The sequence below is a fragment of the Aethalodelphis obliquidens genome, unplaced genomic scaffold (genome assembly GCF_003676395.1).
Source record: "Aethalodelphis obliquidens isolate GAN/ISIS:26980383/991018 unplaced genomic scaffold, ASM367639v1 scaffold28, whole genome shotgun sequence".
NCBI classification, from domain to species: Eukaryota; Metazoa; Chordata; class Mammalia; order Artiodactyla; family Delphinidae; genus Aethalodelphis; species Aethalodelphis obliquidens.
In genome coordinates this window covers 9193374-9213021 of record NW_020837972.1, presented here as the reverse complement: position 1 = coordinate 9213021, position 19648 = coordinate 9193374, and the positions used below count along the sequence as shown (strand labels likewise).

General features: G+C 45.9%; 1 protein-coding gene across 3 annotated transcripts in view; it reads right to left on the bottom strand.

Moving 5' to 3' along the window:
• The window catches only part of RPH3A (rabphilin 3A), a 96983-nt gene that overhangs the window by 60763 nt on the left and 16572 nt on the right, over positions 1 to 19648 (bottom strand). For all 3 annotated transcript variants that reach the window (XM_027124633.1, XM_027124634.1, XM_027124635.1), the window contains one exon: positions 766 to 854. In XM_027124633.1, the coding sequence (XP_026980434.1) occupies positions 766 to 836 (71 nt within the window). In that variant the 5' untranslated portion in view covers positions 837 to 854. The remainder of the gene's footprint in view (positions 1 to 765; positions 855 to 19648) is intronic.

The window sequence follows — 19648 nt, the reverse complement described above, 5'->3', positions numbered from 1 at the left end:
TCACTTCGTTATACAGCAGAAACTAACACACCAGTGTAAAGCAATTATACTCCAATAAAGATGTTAAAAAAAATTAAGAAGTGATTAAAGTTAAGTATTCACCACCTTTGTGTTTAATATAATTTAATTGTAAAACTATACAACTTAATTTTTAATACTGGCCATGTTTAACAACTGACTTGCAAAATTCCTGAAAATTTAACATCAGCTCTAAGGAACCACCATGGTACAGACCCAGCACACCACTGATTCAGGTATAATAGTTACTGGAAAGAGTATGTGAAGTTATTTTATGTGAAATTTCCCAATTTTTAAATGATCAGGCCAAAAATAAAAAATAAAAAAAACACATTTCTGCAAGTCAGAGTCAGCTGGTGGCCTGCCAGTTTGCAATCTCTGATCTAGTCCAACTTCCTTATTTAATTGATGAGGAAACCAAGGTCCAAAGAAGGGAAAGAGATTCACCCAGAGTAGCTCAGATCTAGAACCAGAACCAAGTCTGATTCTAACCACCAGGTCAGTGCTGTTTCCATTCCACCAAGCCACCTCTCATTTAGGGCATGGAGCTCAGAATTTAATCTTGTTACTCCAACCTTGCAAAGAAGTAAAATCAGTGAAGTTTCCACGATAAACTCCCACTAGGTTCTTTTTCCTCCACCCCAGGGAGAGAAATTTCTTTCCTTGCTATTCCTCTCCTCCTTCAAGTGTAGATCAGGACCTCATTGCCCCAAAGCAAACAACTCCCAGGAACACCCAGCAACTTACTTTGATTGCTGGGGTCGGTCACTGGGACACATCCAACGGCTAGAGCTGTTGCTGAACACGGTGTCAGTCATGGTAGAAGCCCAGTGCTCCTGGAAAACAACAGCCCAGAAAGGACATCATGCAAACAGTCATTCAATCACCCTTTATTTCTCAGCCCCCTGGTCTATGCCAAGCACTCTGGGGGATACAGAGAAGAAATGGAACTTCACCCAGCTTCTCCGCTTTCCAGATGGGGACTTTCAGGCCCCAAGAGGGAAACTGTCACAGCTCCCTTGTGGCAGAAATGGATCAGAGGGAAGAACTTCCTCCCTTTAATCTGTGTTCGTCCCATTCATTGTTGATGCAAGACCACATATCCAGGAGGGAGGGTCAGAGCTCTTAACTCCAATCCAGGGTCTTTCTACTAGAGGAAGTCATCTGACTCATGTACTAGTTAACTTGGACTTGGTCAGGTCAAAAAGAAAACAAACCCATGTCTCAGAGTTTTGAGGTCCCAAATGCCACAGTCATCCCTGGCTTGCTTTCTTTTTAATACTTTACACCCAAGCCATCAGAAAGTCATGCTGGCTTCACTGTCATAATAGATCCAGAATCTTCCCAATGTTCTGTGCCTAAATTGCTACTATGCTGATCCAAACCACTACTATCCCGGCCTGGCTTACTACAGGAGCCTCTTCACCGGTCTCTCTGCCTCTGCCCTTGGCCCACTTCAGTCCATGCTCTACACAGTGACTAGGGAGATCATCACAAAGTTAAATCACAGCTTGTGAAAACAGCACCATCACGGTCAGAATCTCCCTGCTAAAATGTAAGCCTCTTGCAGAACTCTTTGTTTTGTTCTCTGCTTAATGTCCAATACCCAGCATAGCACCTGGCACATAGAAGGCACTTAATAAATATTTGTTGAATGCGTGAATGAGTCTCCATCAACACTAAGCTTAGTTGAACTCAGCCAAACTTATGTCCTTTCTGAACTTCCCCTCCTTCCCCCTCCCCCGGGTCTAAGCAAAGAATAAGGGGAAAGAGGGACTTCCCTGGTGGTCCCGTGGTAAAGAATCCGCCTTGCAATGCAGGGGACATGGGTTTGATCCCTGGTCAGGGAACTAAGATCCCACATGCCGTGGGGCAACTAAGCCCACGTGCCACAACTACTGAGCTCACGCGTCTCAACTAGAGAACCTGTGTGCCACAACCTACAGAGCCCACGCACCCTGGAGCCTGAGCACCACAACCAGAGAAGAGAAAACTCACCGCCACAGCTAGACAGAAGCCCGTGCACCACGATGAAGAGCCCGCACGGTGCAACAAAAGATCCCGCATGCCGCAACTAAGACCCAACACAGCCAAAAATAATAATAATAAGATAAGTAAATAATAAATAAATCTCTAAAAAGAATAAGGGGAAAGAGACCATGGAGATCACATTTAATTTATTTTTTAAAAAAGCCTTAGAAGGTAGGTTACTGTGTCCAGTGGGTTCTGATTTCCCTGAAGGTCTTGGTACAACACAGTGTTTTTTCCTAGGAAGCTGAATAGATGAGCAGTTGGGAGGTGAACAGGGAGAGAACTCTCTTTCCTATTCTACAGCCAGTGCAATTATTAAATCTTCGTGTGGGTGAAGCCGGGGATCGGGGGGCTGATGGTTGGACACAGGGAAGGAAAGGCCCCTTAGAGAAAAGCCATTTCATCTGCTCCCGGGTGGTTAACATAATCTTCCCAGATTAATATGACCATTTCATTGTTTCCATTTTGAAAACAGAAAGAAAGGAGAGATGACTCCTGTTGTGAAGGAAATCTGCTGAAGAGAACCTTAACGTCTCATTATTGCCTGTGCCAAGAGCTGAATGAGGCTGCCCTGGGCCCCCTGGGAACCCCTGGCCCCTGCTGGTACTGAGAGCTTCAGTTCCCGGTAACGAGCATCCTCAGCTGCCCTTGGTCTGGACAGCGAACGTTCATTTGATTGCCTCGCCTCCTGCTTTGAGGCAGAGAGGCAGCACTGACCTTGGAGGATCCCAGGAGGTGGCGGCTGGCGGGGGGAGCTGGGACAAGGAATACACTGTCCCCTCCCAGGAACTCTGATCTCCAAATTCTGTTGCCCTCAAGGCAGAATGTGGCTTGCCCACCCTCTCCTGCATTCAGCCAGGCATACCGGGAGCTCATTTCCTGTTAAAATTCTGCCTGCAAAGTCCAAACTCACTGGTTGGCCGCCCCATGGAAACCACCCAGCTCTGTCCCTCCAGGCCAGAAGCCACCCTGGACAGCATTGGTTATTTCAGCTTTGCCACCCAGGCCTCTCAGAGTGTAACATCCCAGGATGGGCTCATTGTCCCGGTCAAGCAGCCTGGGCCTGGAGAGGGAAGCCTGAGTAATCAAGGCTATTTGAACAACTGGAGTAACAGCCCAGAGAAAGAAGGTCATGGGTCCACATCTCAGCTGGGGGTGGAGATGCAGGTGGAGGTGAGTGGGTATAGCAGAAATTGTTGATGCCCTTTACAGGTGGTGCTCCCACCCCACCCCCAGCCTCTAGGAGTGTTAGCAACTAGGGGCTTATGGTAGCCCCATTTTACAGAGCATTGCCCTCAGCCAAAGAGAGCAGCTGCCTTGTCCAGAGATATCTAAGAAGCTACCCCCACCCCAGGGAGCAGCCCAGGGCCATGACTAACTGACAGGGGGACCCTCTTACACTGTTGACAGGAATATAAATTGGTGCAGCCACTATGGAAAACAGTATGGAGGTTCCTCAAAAAACTAAAAATAGAGTTACCATATGATCCAGCAATTCTACTCCTGGGCATATATCCGGACAAACCTCTAATTTGAAAAGATACATACACCCAAGTGTTCACAGCAGCACTACTTACAATAGCCAAGACATGGAAACAGCCTAAGTGTCCACTGACAGATGAATGGATAAAGAAGATGTGGTATATATATACAATGGAATATCACTCGGCCATAAGAAAGAATGAAATAATGCCATTTGCAGCATCATGGATGGACCTAGAGATTATCATACTAAGCGAATAAGTCAGAAAGAGAAAGAGAAATACCATATGATATCACTTATATGTGAAATCTAAAATATGACACAAATGAACATATCTAAGGAACAAAAACAGACTCACAGAGAACAGATTTGTGGTTGCCAAGGGGGAGCGGGGTGGGGGAGGGAAGTATTGGGAGTTTGGGATTAGCAGATGCAAACTATTATATATAGAACTGGATAAACAACAAGGTCCTACTGTATAGCACATGGAACTATATTCAATATCCTGTGATAAGCTATAATGGAAAAGAATATGAAAAAATATACATATATGTATAACTGAGTCACTTTACAGCAGAAATTAACACAACATTGCAAATCAACTATACTTCAATAAAATTTTTTTAAAAAACCTGTCTCAGGTTCTGCTTCCAGAGAACTTGACTTCATGTGAAAGTAGAGGGGAGAATCTTAGGAAAGCGGGGCTCTGGTCCCGGAGCTCATTATGTCACCCCAGGCAAGCTGCTTAACCATTTCCAATCTGACAGAGCTGGATCCTAACATATCCCCTGCCTGCCTGCAAATAATACTCCATGAAGTCCAGCCAAGATCTCAAGTTTAAGGGTGAGTTAATAGAAACGGAGGAAGCCCAATGGTGAGCCCCTGACATTTTCAGACCATCCCATCTTTCTCATTGCCCACTACAGAGAAAGCATCACCATAATGGACAGGAAGCCAGGGAGGACCAGCAGAGGGAAACCAACCATTGGTCCCAGGAGCAGAGGTAGAGGTGTGTGTGTGAGGTAAATGTGTGTTCCAGCCCTAGGACCGCAGCAGAACCTTGGGGTCATTGAGATGATGAGTTTAAGCACCTCCACGGTCCCTGATGCACAGTAAGCACTTGTAGAGTGGTAACTCCCTTTTCCTACTTCTCCTAGATCATAGTTTATCCGACAGTAAGGACTAACATTTCTTGGGCATCTACTATGCGCCAAATTCCATAGCTTCATTAAATAATGAAACTTTTATCCTTATACTCTTACTCCTAGGTAAGTGGTGTTATCCTCATTTTACAGGCAAGAAAGCTGAGACCCAGAGCGGTTAAGCCACCTGCTCAAAATCACACAGCTACCAAGTAGCAGAGCCAGTCCTTGAACTCTGTCTCCAAAGCCCAGGTGCTTACGCACCACTGTGTTCACACCTGTAGGACACTCCTCCCTGGACTTCAGATTGTCGGGTTCTGACAAGTATTTGATGGCCATTGGCTCCTAGCTGCATTCCCACCTCAGCCTCAGCAACGAACAGAGACCTGCCCACCCAGACCCCTGCCTGGAGACTCTGAGAGATCACATGCTTCGGCTCCACCAGAGTCAAAGTCCTGGCTTAAATCTAGTGCTGCAGCTGCAAGTTCAGAAAGCATAAAATAATTGCCTCCCCTGGAAGCCAGAGGCTCAGGTCTTTCCTGGGCACAGGGTCCCCCACAGCCTGGGTGTGAGCCCCAAGGAACAGTCTGCTTTTAGGAATGAAAGCAACAACAGCAACAATCGCTAGTTCAAATATCAAGGGCTTGGTACCTGCTAAGTGCCTTTCAGGTTTTATCTCATTTAATCCTCACAATAGCCTTAGAAGGTAGATGTTCTTCTTATTCCATTTCACAGATGAGTAACTGAATCACAGAGAGTTTAAGTGGGCTTCCCAATGACCTGCTTTAGTCAATGAAGCAATCTAAATGCCAAATAACAAGCACTGGCTAGCTGGATGTTGGTGCATCTGTACGGTGGAGGACTGCACAGCTGTAAAGAATAATGAGATGCTTTATGACGGATATGGATTGATCACCAAGATTAACTGTCTAGTGGAAAGGCCAAGATGTAGAACAATATTCCAGAACAACACCATCTGTGTGCACAAGGGCAAGTAGGATATGTGCATGTGATTTTGGGTTGTATCTGCATAAAGTTCTCTGCAAAGAACACACAAGAAATGGACAACATTGTTTGCCTCTATGCAGGGAAACTGGAAGGCTGGGACTGAGATGGGAAGAATTTTCACATGATACCCCTTTGTATTTGCAACCATGTGGATATGTTGGCTATTCAAAAATAAGTGACTTATTTAAAAGATAAATAATAAAGTGCTTCAATGGCTGTCCATTGCATATAAGATTTAAGACTCTCTCCGTGACCTCAAAAAGCTGTCATGACCCTCTGTCTGCTACTCTTGTATATCTTGGACCGTGCTCCAGACACGCTGGCTTTTCCAGCTGCCAGGCTTTTGCCTCTGCTGTTTCTCTGAACTGATAGCATCTTCCTCTCACTCTCTCATGGCTGGTTTCTGCTCACACTCTGCTGGTCTCTGTTCAAACGTCATCTCCTCCAAGAAGCCTTCCCTGACTATACTCTCTAAGTCACCTCCTCTTACCCCTTACTTACTCTCACTGCATCCTGTTTGTTTCCTTTATAATAGTTATTGTGATTTGCAATTATTATTTTTTACTTATTCGCTGTTTGTCTCCCCACCTATTCTGTAAGATCCATGAGAGCAGGGCCCGGGTCTGTATTTGTTCAACAGTTGTAACTCCAGTGCATGCAGGGCTAGCTTCATGGCCCTGTGACCTATACTGGTGCACAGGGCCCCATGCATAGAAGGACCCTAAGCTTAGAAGGACCCTCCCTGTACTTAGATAGGCCCACACTTGGCTTAATGCTCTGCTGTCATCATCTTGAAATTCTTTATAATATTTGAACAAGGGGCCCTGCATTTTTCACTTTGCAGCCAGTCCTGAGTGTGGTATATAGTAGATGCTCAATAAATCTTCACACAAGTCACAGAGCTCCATGAGTGCAGTGGGCACTCAATAAATCTGCATGTAAGTGACAGAGCCAGGCCTTATCCCAGATCTGCCCACCTCCACAGCTTGGTAGTAATCTTTATGCCACCTGCATCTTAAAATAACACGAAGACCCTGTCCCAAGCCCAGAAAAGCCAGATTCCAGAACCCTGCCTTTCTCCCTCTACATTTTGTTCTACCTACTTCTCCCCTGACTCCCTTTAGCACAGTTTGTTAAGGAACGGTGCCTCCATCCCCCAGAACCTCCAAGGTCTTCTGCTGGTTTTAGTTGAACTGAAAAAACAACCCTGAAAATCCATTTAGCTTCAGAGCCACAGCAGGTGTCTAAGAGTGACACGGTGGGCCTGGGCTGGGCTGGCAGGGGCCATACGCAGTACTTCAGGGCGCTGCAGGGAACCAGTGTGAGCTGCAGCTGTCTGCGTAGAGTTCAATGCCACAGTCAGCCTCCCAGCCCCACAGTGTTGGAATTAAACCAGATGCTTCACAGCAGAGCCTGCAGCCACCAGCTCGGACGGTGCCCTGTCAGTTCCGTCCCTCTGTCTTTTTTCCTGCCCCTTCCCTCCTCTCCTGAGTCCAGCTTACCTCTGCTCAATTAAGAACCTGGAAAAGAAGATGTGGCACATATATACAATGGAATATTACTCAGCCATAAAAGAAATGAAATTGAGTTATTTGTAGTGAGGTGGATGGACCTAGAGTCTGTCATACAGAGTGAAGTAAGTCAGAAAGAGAAAAACAAATACCGTATGCTAACGCATATATATGGAATCTAAGGGAAAAAAAAAAGGTCATGAAGAACCCAGGGGTAAGACGGGAATAAAGACACAGACCTACTAGAGAATGGACTTGAGGATATGGGGAGGGGGAAGGGTAAGCTGTGACAAAGTGAGAGAGTGGCATGGACATATATACACTACCAAACGTAAAATAGATAGCTAGTGGGAAGCAGCCGCATAGCACAGGGAGGTCAGCTCCGTGCTTTGTGACCACCTAGAGGGGTGGGATAGGGAGGGTGGGAGGGAGGGAGACGCAAGAGGGAAGAGATATGGGAACATATGTATATGTATAACTGATTCACTTTGTTATAAAGCAGAAACTAACACACCATTGTAAAGTAATTATACTCCAATAAAGATGTTTAAAAAAAAAAAAAAAAGAACCTGGAAAAAAATCACCTGGACTGTCTGACGGCGTGAGAAATGCAGCTTACGCCAAGGGCACCAAACAAGGGTGGAGTAGGGTTGGGGGGCCTCCACGAACAGCATCCAGGCTGAAATTATGTTTTTGTTTGGCCCAAGCAGTATTTTTTAAAAGGAAAATTAAGCCAATATTTTAAAAGCACGGAATTTAATTAATAATACAGTTTACCAGCTTCTCTTGAGAAATGGGAAGAATAAAAAAAATATTTATAGAACATCTATTACTATGTGCCAGACACTGTTCTAGACACTGGGGATACAGCATTAAAACAAATAAAAAAGGAAAATCGTTGTCCTCAGGGAGCTTAGCTTCTAGTGGGGAAACAGTAAGTCAAATATAAAGCATGTTAGCTGGTGATGAGTGCTTTAGAGAAAAACAGGGAAGGAGGATCAGTGATTGAGAGGGAAGTTTGATTTTAAGTAGGTGGTCAAGGAATTCCCTGGTGGTCCAGTGGTTAGGACTCGGAGCTCTCGCCACCAGGGGGGCCGGGTTCAATCCCTGGTTGGGGAACTAAGATCCCGTAAGCTGCAAGCCTCGGCAAACACAAAACAAAACAAAACACACAAACAAAAAAGCTGGTCGTGGTCAGATGGGGGCTCACTGAGTAATGATATTTGAGCAAAGACCTGACTGAAGTGGGTTAACGGACTGAGCCACGTGGATATCTGAGGCAGAGCATTCTAAGTTGGGGGGGGGAAAGCAAGTGCAAAGGCTCTGGGGTGAGTATGTGCTTGGTTAGTTGAAGAAATGACAAGGAGTGCAGAGTGGCTGGAGTAGAGTGAGCAAGGGGGAGGTAAGTGGGAGATGAAGCAGCAGTGGGGGTGGTAAGGGACATCAGATCATTAGGACCATTTAAGCTTCTACTCTGAGTGATGTAGGAGCCACAGAAGGGCTTTGAGAAGTGAACTGAATATATTCTATTCTGCCTCAACCATGCATCCAGCTTTGACCACTTGCCAGGCACTAAGGGTTCCTATACACATTTGCCATGGCAAGAACACTTGGTTCAGCAAAGAGAAAGATGGTGGTCTCCTGCCTTGCCTACTACTGATAGAGCTGAGTGCCCCTCCACACGCCTGCAAGCCTTGCCATTCCAGCTCCCTCTCTCAGAGCCCCAGCATCCCTTACAGGTCCAGCTACATCCAGAGGGTGCAGGCTGCTGCTAGCTTCTCTTTGCTCCGAGAGCCAGATGGGACATCCCCAGCCTCCACTGAAGCAGGCCAAAGCTAGAATGACAAGGCCTGACTCCTTCCATGCTGAGCTGGCAGGCATCCAAGACAAGGACAGAGACAGGTCTGAGAGATGCTCGAGATGAAGGCACCTCTGTGCTCCTGGCCTTGAAACAGAGCAAATTTACTGTCACCTCCCTATGGGTCTCCCATCACCATATAGCAATAACAGATGGTTCCTGCCATGAGCCTTCAAGAAATCCCATAGGACAGTCCCCATCTTATGGGTTTTTAAGGGAGGCACAGAGCTCATCCCGCACTGCTCTGCAACTTTGGCAGTTTACAGAGGCCACATTTGTCGGGGGGCCCCATCATAAACTAGCCAGGCCCAGCCAACATGCAGGCTGACCACAGAAGTGAACAAGCCCAGCCAAGATCATCCAAGTCCGGCCTAGACCAGAAGAACTCCCCAGCTGAACTCAACCCAGTCACTGACTTAAACAATCTTGAGATAAATAAATGGCTTATGAGACTTCCCTGGCAGTCCAGTGGTTAAGACTTCGCCTTCCAATGCAGGGGGTGCGGGTTTGATCCCTGGTCGGGGAGCTAAGATCCCACATGCCTCGTAGCCAAAAAACCAAAACATAAAACAGAAGCAATGTTGTAACAAATTCAATAAAGACTTTAAAAATGGTCCACATCAAAAAAAAAAAAAAAAAAAGGCTGTTGTTCTAAACCACTGTGGGGTGCTTTGTTTGTTATGCAGCAAAAGCTGGCTGATAGTACAGCCCATTGTTGTAGAACAACTGCTGGCCTTGGACCCAGAGTCCTGGGATCCAACCTTAGCTCCACTATTCATTTCCTGGCACATCACTTAGTCATTCTGGGCCTCAGTTTTTGCATCTGTAAAATAAGGACATAAAAATTCCCATCTTTGTCATGCCAACTTCAAAGGGTTGTTGGGAAGAGCTGAAGGGTTAACACATGTGCAGGGGCCTGGTTATATAAAATGCTTTTTAAGTATTATGCAAGGAGGTCACTGTTAGTGTTGTTTTGTTTTGTTTTGTTTTGGTTTTTTGTGGTATGCGGGCCTCTCACTGTTGTGGCCTCTCCCGTTGCGGAGCACAGGCTCCGGACATGCAGGCTCAGCGGCCATGGCTCACGGGCCCAGCCGCTCCGCGGCATGTGGGATCTTCCTGGACCGGGGCATGAACCAGTGTCCGCTGCTTCAGCAGGCAGACTCTCAACCACTGCGCCACCAGGGAAGCCCCCTGTTAGTGTTATTTGAGGGTGGGGCTGGGGAGGAAAACAAATGTCTGAATTCCAGGTGTTTGTTTAGGCCTGAGTGAGACACTGCAGTGGACACCTGGGGTAGATATTTCTTGTTTTTTGCCTGTCCAGCACTTATCCCTTCTTTTTTTGAGTAACAGCACCCCAATTTTCCTTTGGGAAACCATCCCTCTCTCAGTATCAATTTGTGTGACTCAGATGAGGGGGCACCCAAACCTGGTCCCTAGAGGTGGGCCAATGATCCACCTCTGATCAATCAATGTATGATGCCCCATGGGTTCAGGGATAGGCACATGTCCCAGTGTGGACCAATGAAGGCATGCCCTAAGATTTTTGCTGGAACTATATGGAAAGAAGCACCCTTTTTCCAATGGGATTGCTAAACTGGTAGAACAGAAGCCTGGAGCTGCTACTGGTCACTTTTGCCACCAAATGGCAAAGGTCTGTGAAGGGATGAAAGTAGAGCTGAGAGATGGAGAGGGACTGATTCCTGATGACAATGCTGGATCCAGCCACACCTGAATCAATCCTGGTCTTTTTGGTACCATATGTTGAACATACGAGCCAATATGTTCCTATTTTTTCTCCTGAAGTCAAATTTGAATTGAATTTCTGCCATTGCAACACTCCTAAGCTCTATGTGTCTTCATAGACCAGCTACCTTGAAGCAAACAGGAATCTCAAAGGCAACCAGAACTGGCTGAGGTATGGAAAAAAAACACACCTGCCTTCAGCCACCCCCAGAATCCCCGCCTACTTTACCTCAGAGACACTGCCACCAAAGCTGAGGTGGTGCAGGAGGACAAGAAACATTTGTAAAGCACCCTCACCAAGGTCTGCTGAGACCCTGCACTGACAATTAAAATTCAGTGAAAATAAACAGCACTATTAAAAGCAAAACTAAGTACTTAATAAGACAAATGAGGTGGCAGTATAAAAAGTTCGGATGAGAGAGCTGGCATTAATTAAAAACAAAGAATAGGGCTTCCCTGGTGGCACAGTGGTTCAGAGTCCGCCTGCCGATGCAGGGGACGCGGGTTCGTGCCCCGGTCCGGGAAGATCCCACATGCCGCGGAGCGGCTGGGCCCGTGAGCCATGGCCGCTGGGCCTGCGCGTCCGGAGCCTGTGCTCTGCAACGGGAGAGGCCACAGCAGTGGGAGGCTGCATACCGAAAAAAAAAAAACAAAAAAAAAAAAACAAAGAATAATTTCTTCCCTCCTCTAAAAGGACTGTATTGTGACTGTGAGTGTGAGTGTGTGTGTGTGTGTGTGTGTGTGTGTGTGTGTGTAGAAAAGGTTTAGATTTATTAATGTACAAAATGCCATGGGAGCAGACAGATTATGGGATTGGCTCTGCCTGGGGGTGGGGGTGGGGGTGGGGTGGGTGTTCCCAAAAAGGGGAATATTGGGGCTGGTCCCTGAAGGATGAGCTGGGGTGTGCAAGACATGAAGGATGGAGGAAAGGATGAGGGAACTGAGTGAGCAAAGGCTCAGAGGCTTCAATGGATGTGGAATATTTAGGGAATGGAGAAATTCATGAGGATGGAGCCTGGGGTGATTGCAGGGCTGAGAAGAGGGGAAAACAGGACAGAAAAGAGTGGATGGGTCCCAGCGATGAACCCCTGTTTCTGTGGGTTTCAACAATGATCATGCATAGTATCTCCAGCACTCTCCACCCAGACAACCACTGCTTCCCCATTTAAAGATCCAGAGTCTAAGACAACATATTCTTAGCAGACAGTTCAGCAAGGCAACTTAGGGTATGGATTTGGGGGCCAAGTCCATTCTGCCATTTATGAGTCCAACAAGTGAATTCACCTTCCTGAGCCTCAGTTTCGTCATCTGTAGAGTGGGGACAATAATAGGACCTATCTCTAAAGAGAACTGTGAGGATTAAATGAGATGATATATGTGAAGTCCTTGGTCTGGGGCCAAGTGGGAGCTATTATTAATTTATGTTATTATTAATAATAATCTCAGGTATGTTTTCTTAAAGAGATGGGAACCCGACTTCGGCACTAGAGGGAAATGTTTCAGGATTCTTGAAGCTAGATTAAGTACATGAAGCATGATAATGATGAATGACAGAAATAAAAACAACAACGAAACATATTCTGTTATTATGATAATGACAATATAATTGTACTAAAGCAAGGGTCATTTGATAGTGCTATGGCTGTCATTAGTGCTGATAACTAAGTATTTCTGGCTTTCCACCATGTAATAGGACTGCCCTTCCCTCTCCATGGAAAGCTGGGAGTGGTCACATGACCTGTTTGGCCAATAAAAGTTTCCAGGTGGAAACTCTAAAGCTGGTGCCCACTTTAGCACTTCCCCTTTTTCCTGTCTTGACAATCATGGATGAATGAAGATGAAGCCCCATCCCCACTCAGTCTGGGTCCCTGTGTGAGGACAAATGCAGAGCAGACACCCCCTGCTAACCCACCATATCCAGGGAGCATGAGTGAGCAACAAATCTCTGTTGTTTCAGTCCCTGAAACTTTGAGAATTGTTTGTTACCACAGCACAACCTAACCCATCCTGTCTGTGCTCATTAGGGGCCAGAAACTGCACTAAGTGTTTCACGTGCAACATCTTGTTGGATCTTCGTAACCATCCTAGAAAATAAGACCTTTTATTACCCAGCCTTACAGATCAGGAAACTGAAGCCCAGAGAGGTAAGGTCATTTTTCCAAGGACACACAGCGAGTAAGTCACAACAGTGCATGCATTCGAAATGAGTCCACAGTGGAAAACACATGACACACACTGAAGGCAAGGCAGAGCATCTAGAATTGATCTTCCTGGGGAGAACGTCTCTTGCTGGACAGGGGTACCCTCAACATTTCCTTCTTCCCCTGGGTTATGAATCCCTCTGAGCCCTGAGTCTACAGACCCAACTACTGAACAAAAAAACGCAAAGGCAGACACTGTTAACAGAACACTCTTCAGGGCTCCCTGCACAGTCCAGCCAATTACCTGATTCCTTGATAAAGTGGAAGCTTGCCTTTGTTGTGTTGCTTATGGAGCTTATCTCTGCTCCAACCACATTGTGGTGAGTAAGGAGAAGAGGAAAAGCTCAGGTTTATTTCTGCACTTGAGCACCCATGCACAGACACACTCGGCTCCAAACAAGAAAATGTGATTAGACAGGTCTGAGTATTAAAACAAGTCATTTAGCTTAATGGCCTCCAGCTGCCACCCAGGGTCAAGTTGCAGTGACACTCATTCTGATTAAAACTCAGTTGGAACTGACTTATCTGCAGCCCTAACTATCCTCATGCCACAGAGACCACAGGTGTCACCCTGATCCCTTCTCTGCCTCAGGGATGAAATACTCAGGGTAGAGAGGGGCATTTACCCCTTAAAAAAACAGCATCCTCTCATCTGAGGAGCATTTTCACAAATCACAGATGGGAGATGTAGCATTCCCATTTTACAGATAAGGAAACTGAGGCCCTGGCTTGCCAGGGTCACTTGGTAGCAGGTGGAATATCCAAAGATATTCCTGGACCTGGGTCTTATATAAATGAGCCTTCGGACCACCCTGCTATCTTTTTTTTTTTTTAACATCTTTATTGGAGTATAATTGCTTTACAATGGTGTGTTAGTTTCTGCTGTATAACAAAGTGAATCAGCTATACGTATACACATACCCCCATATCCCCTCCCTCTTGCAGGTGGGAGAGAGACACCTGCTATCTTGACTGTTGGTGCAAATAATATAATATTTGGTTAAGCATATGCTGGTTTTATATGGCAAATATGGTTTTAAAAAGTGGCATCATCGTGCCAAACTAATAATAAAAAATAGCTTTGCTGAGTATCTTCCATTCACTCTCCAGATCTATTCACCCTTCCACCCTACTCTGTGCCCTGGGAGGTTGGCCTGTGTGGACAGCATCAGTGGTTCCCTTACCCTCTGGTTTCTGGTTGGATTTGTCTAATTGGAGGGATTGCAGATGATTGGAGGGAAGAAAGAGCAAGCGGCTGGGGTACTTCTTCCCTGGACCCCTCGTGGTGGTCACCACGGGGTGGCTGGGGCCCTACACTAAAGGTGGTAACTCTCATCAGGAGGACCTCTTCATATAACCCTTTCTCTTCTGGGTCCATAACTGTTCCTTCTCCTGCCTCTCCAGGCCTGGAGATGGTGATGGCTTCCTTTGATGGATGCTGGGGTGTTTCAGCACCCTGGTTTCCCTTGACCTTGTTGGTTCCTTCACATGACTATAAATAGTCTCTTAATTAAACTCTCTTCATTTACTCCTTTGGGTATGTGATCAATTTCTGAGTGCTTTCTATATACCAGGCACTGTTCTGGCTACTGAATCACCCAATCCTCACAATGATCTAATAAACAATGACTATTCCCTTTTCACAGGTGATACACCTGGAGTATAGAGAGGTTGGGTAGCTTCTCCCAGGTCACACAGCTAGTAAATGATGGGGCCACATTTAGAATCCTGGCAGTGTGGTTCCAGAGCCTGTGCTCTTGACCAACTCACTCTCCTGCCCTGAGGGTCTATACTTAGCAAAGGCAGGGTAGCACAGAAATTAACATCACAAGCCTTCAGGTGCGCAATTTCCATATACCACCTCATTTCATCCTCAACACCAGCCTATGAGGTTATTTCCACTCCTGAGACTCAGAAGGGTGCCTTAATATGCCCAAGGTCCCAGCCAGGAATGGTGGAGCCAACCAGGGTATAAATCCTGGTGTATCTCCCCTTAATACCAACACTCTTGACCACTACTCTGGACAGCCACTCATATAAGCTGCCTGGTCAGACCCAGCACCAAAATGTGAAAGGTACAGTAAGAGAAAGTCTGGCTTAAGGTAAAGAACAGCTCTCTAACCATCAGAGGTATCAAAAGGAGGATATGCTACTTTGAGAAGTAATGCGTTCCCATTCACTGGAGGTAATCAAGCACGAACAGAAAAACTACTCATTGGGGCTGTTGTAAAAAGGGCAATATGCTTTTCTGAGATGGCCTCTTTCTGCATTTGGAAAGGAATGGTTCAAGCTCACAGACTCTCCTCTCATATGCAGGCAAAGCTCTTCATCTTTGACTTGGTCTGGCTCTCTTACCAAGCAAGCAGAGCCAGTTTCTGGTTACCAGGCAGAAAGAATAAGTACTCTGGCCTTAGATGCTCCCTATCCTGGGAAAATGCATATTTCACTTCATCCTTGGAAGAAGAGGCAATTAGAGCCCAGGGAAGAGCTTTGTCTTCTCACCTCAACACACACACACACACACACACACACACACACCTGCTTCAGCCCCATTCCTACCCACCCACACCACACACCTACACTTGCCCATTCCCACTGACAACACGTCCTCATGCCCTCATTCCCACCTACACTCACACTACACGTCCACACGCCGTCCGCCACACACTCCACATGCTTCTGCTCACCTCTCCCCCAGCACCATCCCACCCACAACACACCCACATCTACGCCAGTCACTCCCATACCCACTTCACCTACACCCCAAGCACCTTCAGCTCCAAAACACACACACACACGCACACCACCCTCACTTTCACCCATGGTACAAATGTCATGACAGAATCTTCTGTCAAGAGCTCAGGCTTTGGAGTCACATACACCTGGATTCAACCCCCAGCTAAACTCAAGCTGGGTGAGCCTGGGCAAAATACTTAACATTTCAGAGCGTCGATTTTCTTGTCTGTAAAATGGGGGCTGTAACAGCACCTACTTCATAGGGTTGTTGAGAGGATGGAGTGGAAAATACAGCAGCAGAGAGTATCAAGGCTAGTTCTGGTGCAAGGTAAACCCTCACTAGGTGTCACCCAGGGGCTCTTGCAGAACCCCACCCTCCAAAATAACATAGGTTACAGGGTCTCTGGCCAGGAAGGATACTTCTTGCCTCATACAGTCCAGCCATGGCTACTTTCCTGGGATGTGGATTCTAAGAAACCTGAGACCACATCAGGAAGTTCCCATGAATAATAAATCTTGAAGACTGGGCTCCATCCCTTCCTCTCTCCCGCCCAGGCCCTCCTGACACCAGGTGGGGGAAAGCAGCAGAAAAATCAATCTTGGTCAGTGCTGGCTGGAGAACATGAATGAACCTCAAAGTTCCTGTTCCTCTCCCTATGTCCCCATGAAAGCAGCCATCAGAACATTAAGTATGGATGGAGCACTCTGCAATTTACAAAGCCCTCGGTCTTCACAATGACCAGGCAGGTGGGCGCTATGTCCCTCATCACTGGAGGCAGGGGAGTGCAGAGGCTGAAAAGTGCTGAGCGGCCAGAGTTCAAATTACAGCTCTGCCTCTTTCTAGCCGTAGGATGTTAGGACAATTACTAAACCTCTCTGTGCCTCAGTTTCCTCGTATGAAAAACTTCATAATAATAGTGATAATAGTATCTACTTCATAGAGATGTTAAAGGATTAAATGAGTTAATACTTGTAAAGTGCTTAGAAGAGTGTCTGGTACATGGTTAGAATTAAATACAGAGAAGTACGTTACTCTTGTCACATCTCCAGGATATAAAGGCTGAGAATAACAGCTATAATGGTATTTACCATCTACTGTGTGCCAGGCACCACACTAAGTGATTTACATACATTGGCTCATACAACACTTGCAAAGAGACACCACTGAGTCCGTTTTACAGATAGAAAAATTGATGTTTATAAAGGTTCACTGGCTTTCCCCAAGACTGAATCAGAACCAGTAAGAAGTAGGGTTTCTTTAAACACAGTCCTGATTGACTTTAAATCACCCCCTACCGTCTTCTTCCTCCTCCCCATCCTTCTTCACTGAACCCTTAATAAATATAGAACCTTCATCCTGTTTCAGGCACAGTGCTAAGTGCTTTCCACATGTTGGTACTTAACACAGTATTACCCAACTTAATCCTCAGCTCAATCATTAGCCCCATTTTATACCAAGAAACTGAAGCAGAGAGAGGTTAGGTATTAGCCCAAAGTCACAAACAATGAGCCAGTATTCAAATTCCAGATGTCAGAGATATACATACACCATACATGTATTACACCACACACACATACACCCTACCTTAAGCTACACCAGACAAGCCACCGTCTATTCCCTGATTTAAGACCTTCTCAAGAGACATTATATCAAAACTACATCTGAAGCTGGTCTAGTTTCTCTTCTCACTCTAGTAAGTGAAATATCTATATTGCACTGGGGCAGACATGGACACACACACCCTCTCAACATCCACTTTCCAGAATCATTTTTTTAATAGGAACTTGCATGAGCTGGCAAAAGGATATGAAGCCAGCAGCAAAAATGTAAAATACTGGCAATGATTCTATCTGTACTGCGGCAGCACGGTAGCCTGTTGGAATGATGTCCTCAATGAACATGCCTCCACATTGTGTAGTCCCTCCCACATTAACTCCGGGTTTAGCATGTGACTTTCTTTCACCAATGGGAAGTCAATAAATATGACACAAACAGAGGCTTGATAAGTGCTTGCCTATTGGGACTTACCCTCTGGAGTGTTCCTACCACCATGTTAGAAATCCAGTCCACTTACATGGAAGAAAACTAAGGCTCCCAGCTAAGAGCCCAGATAATCAACAGATAGGTGAGTGAGACCATCTTGTACTATATAGCTATCAAGCCTCCAGATGACTGTAGCCATATGAGTGACCCCAGGCAAGACCTACAGAAGTACCACCAAACTGATTCTAGCCCAAATTGCAGAATTACAAGTAAATAAATGGTTGTGTGTTAATCCACTAACTTTGGGACTGATTTGTTTTGCAGCAATAGCTAACTGATACTGGTAGTGTGCCATGTCTTCTGCTTGCCCCTCCACATCTACTACCCACGCTTTTCTACTCTGTGGAAGGCTGACTTGTATATATTACTTCAAACAACCCCCTTGTCCTCTGGCTTCCATTCTGATTTTTCTCATGGAGAGCACTAGGGGAGACTGGATGGAGGTAGGAGAGTGAGGTCAGGGCTCCCTTTCTGCAGTGTTGTCATGGGCAGTCAAGGGCTGCCTCCCTTGACAAAGGTCACATCTCTGGTCAGAAGGCCCTGGCCTATAACTACATCTCCAGCTCTCACATGATTCTGGTAATTCTATTTATCTCCCCCTTCAGAACTAGGGGTGGTAACAGCTCCCCATTATTCTTAGCCCCAGGGTACTTCACTAACCATGGCTGGTTTTCCTTAATCCTGTTCATGCTTTTTTCCTCTTAAAAACTGTCCTCAAATTACAGTTTGAATTGCCATCTGTTTCCTGCTGGGATCCTGACTGACACAGGCAGTGTCAACAGCACATATTTTTCATGGAGACAGAAAACAACAGCAGCAACAAACTAGAAGCCCTCATTCCTCAGAAAAGTTGGGGAGATGTCAGCAGAGATTTGGCCAAAGCTATGGTTCAAGACCATAGACAGCGGCACATGTACTTTACTCCCCGTTTTAGTAAATATATGGAAGTGTGTCTCTCTCTCTCTCTCTCTCTCTCTCTCTCTCTCTCTGTGTGTGTGTGTGTGTGTGTGTGTGTGTGTGTGTGTAGGAATGAAACCAGTAATTGATGCACTTCCTAAAAGTTGGGATCCACCATCCTCTTATGATGTGACTCACACTTTTCTCCTTGAGGTTCATGCAGCAGAAGCTACCAGGATGGTACGGTGTTGAGAAGCCTTTTTCATCCCCTGAAATGTTCCTGCTCCTCCACTTAACACCTCAAATCCCAGTTCAACCCTCACCGTCCCATAATGCCTTCTACAGTCACCTGAGCCCTCTCTTCTCTGAAATTTTAATGTACTTGGAATTCAGAAACTCAGGGCTTAGCCTCCCATAGTTCACAGAAATCATCATCCACAAGACTGAAAATTCCATGGAGGAATGGAACTTCTCCTGTTATCAATGCTCCAATTTTCTTTTAGTGAACCATCCTTTTCCTATCTTATCCATGGGGTTCTGATGGAGCTGACCTCAACTACCAGCTATGGGGCAGTCACGTGACCCTGGTATGGGCAATCAGCATATTCCCCTCTTCTGGTTCAAAGTTGTTTTAGTTACCCAATACAAGACAATTAGACTCAATTCTGCAACTTTTGTTGGAACATCTTAGGAGGGAGATTCTCTGTTTTTTTCCTTACTGGGCTGAAGATGGGAAAATACAAACTTGGACTTGGTGAGGTTCGACCAGGTGGAGAAAGCCTGCCTGCTAGTGAGGCTACCCCAAAGGAAAGCAGAATTAAGAGATGGTTAGAACTCAGTCCTAGAGCCACGGGATCCAGTCATGCCTCAGCTGTGATTTGGACTCTTTGATTACATTGGCCAGTAGATGTCCCTTTGTATCACTTGAATTAGTTTGAGTTAGGTTTGCCATCAGTATTACATAAGGTTTTTTTTA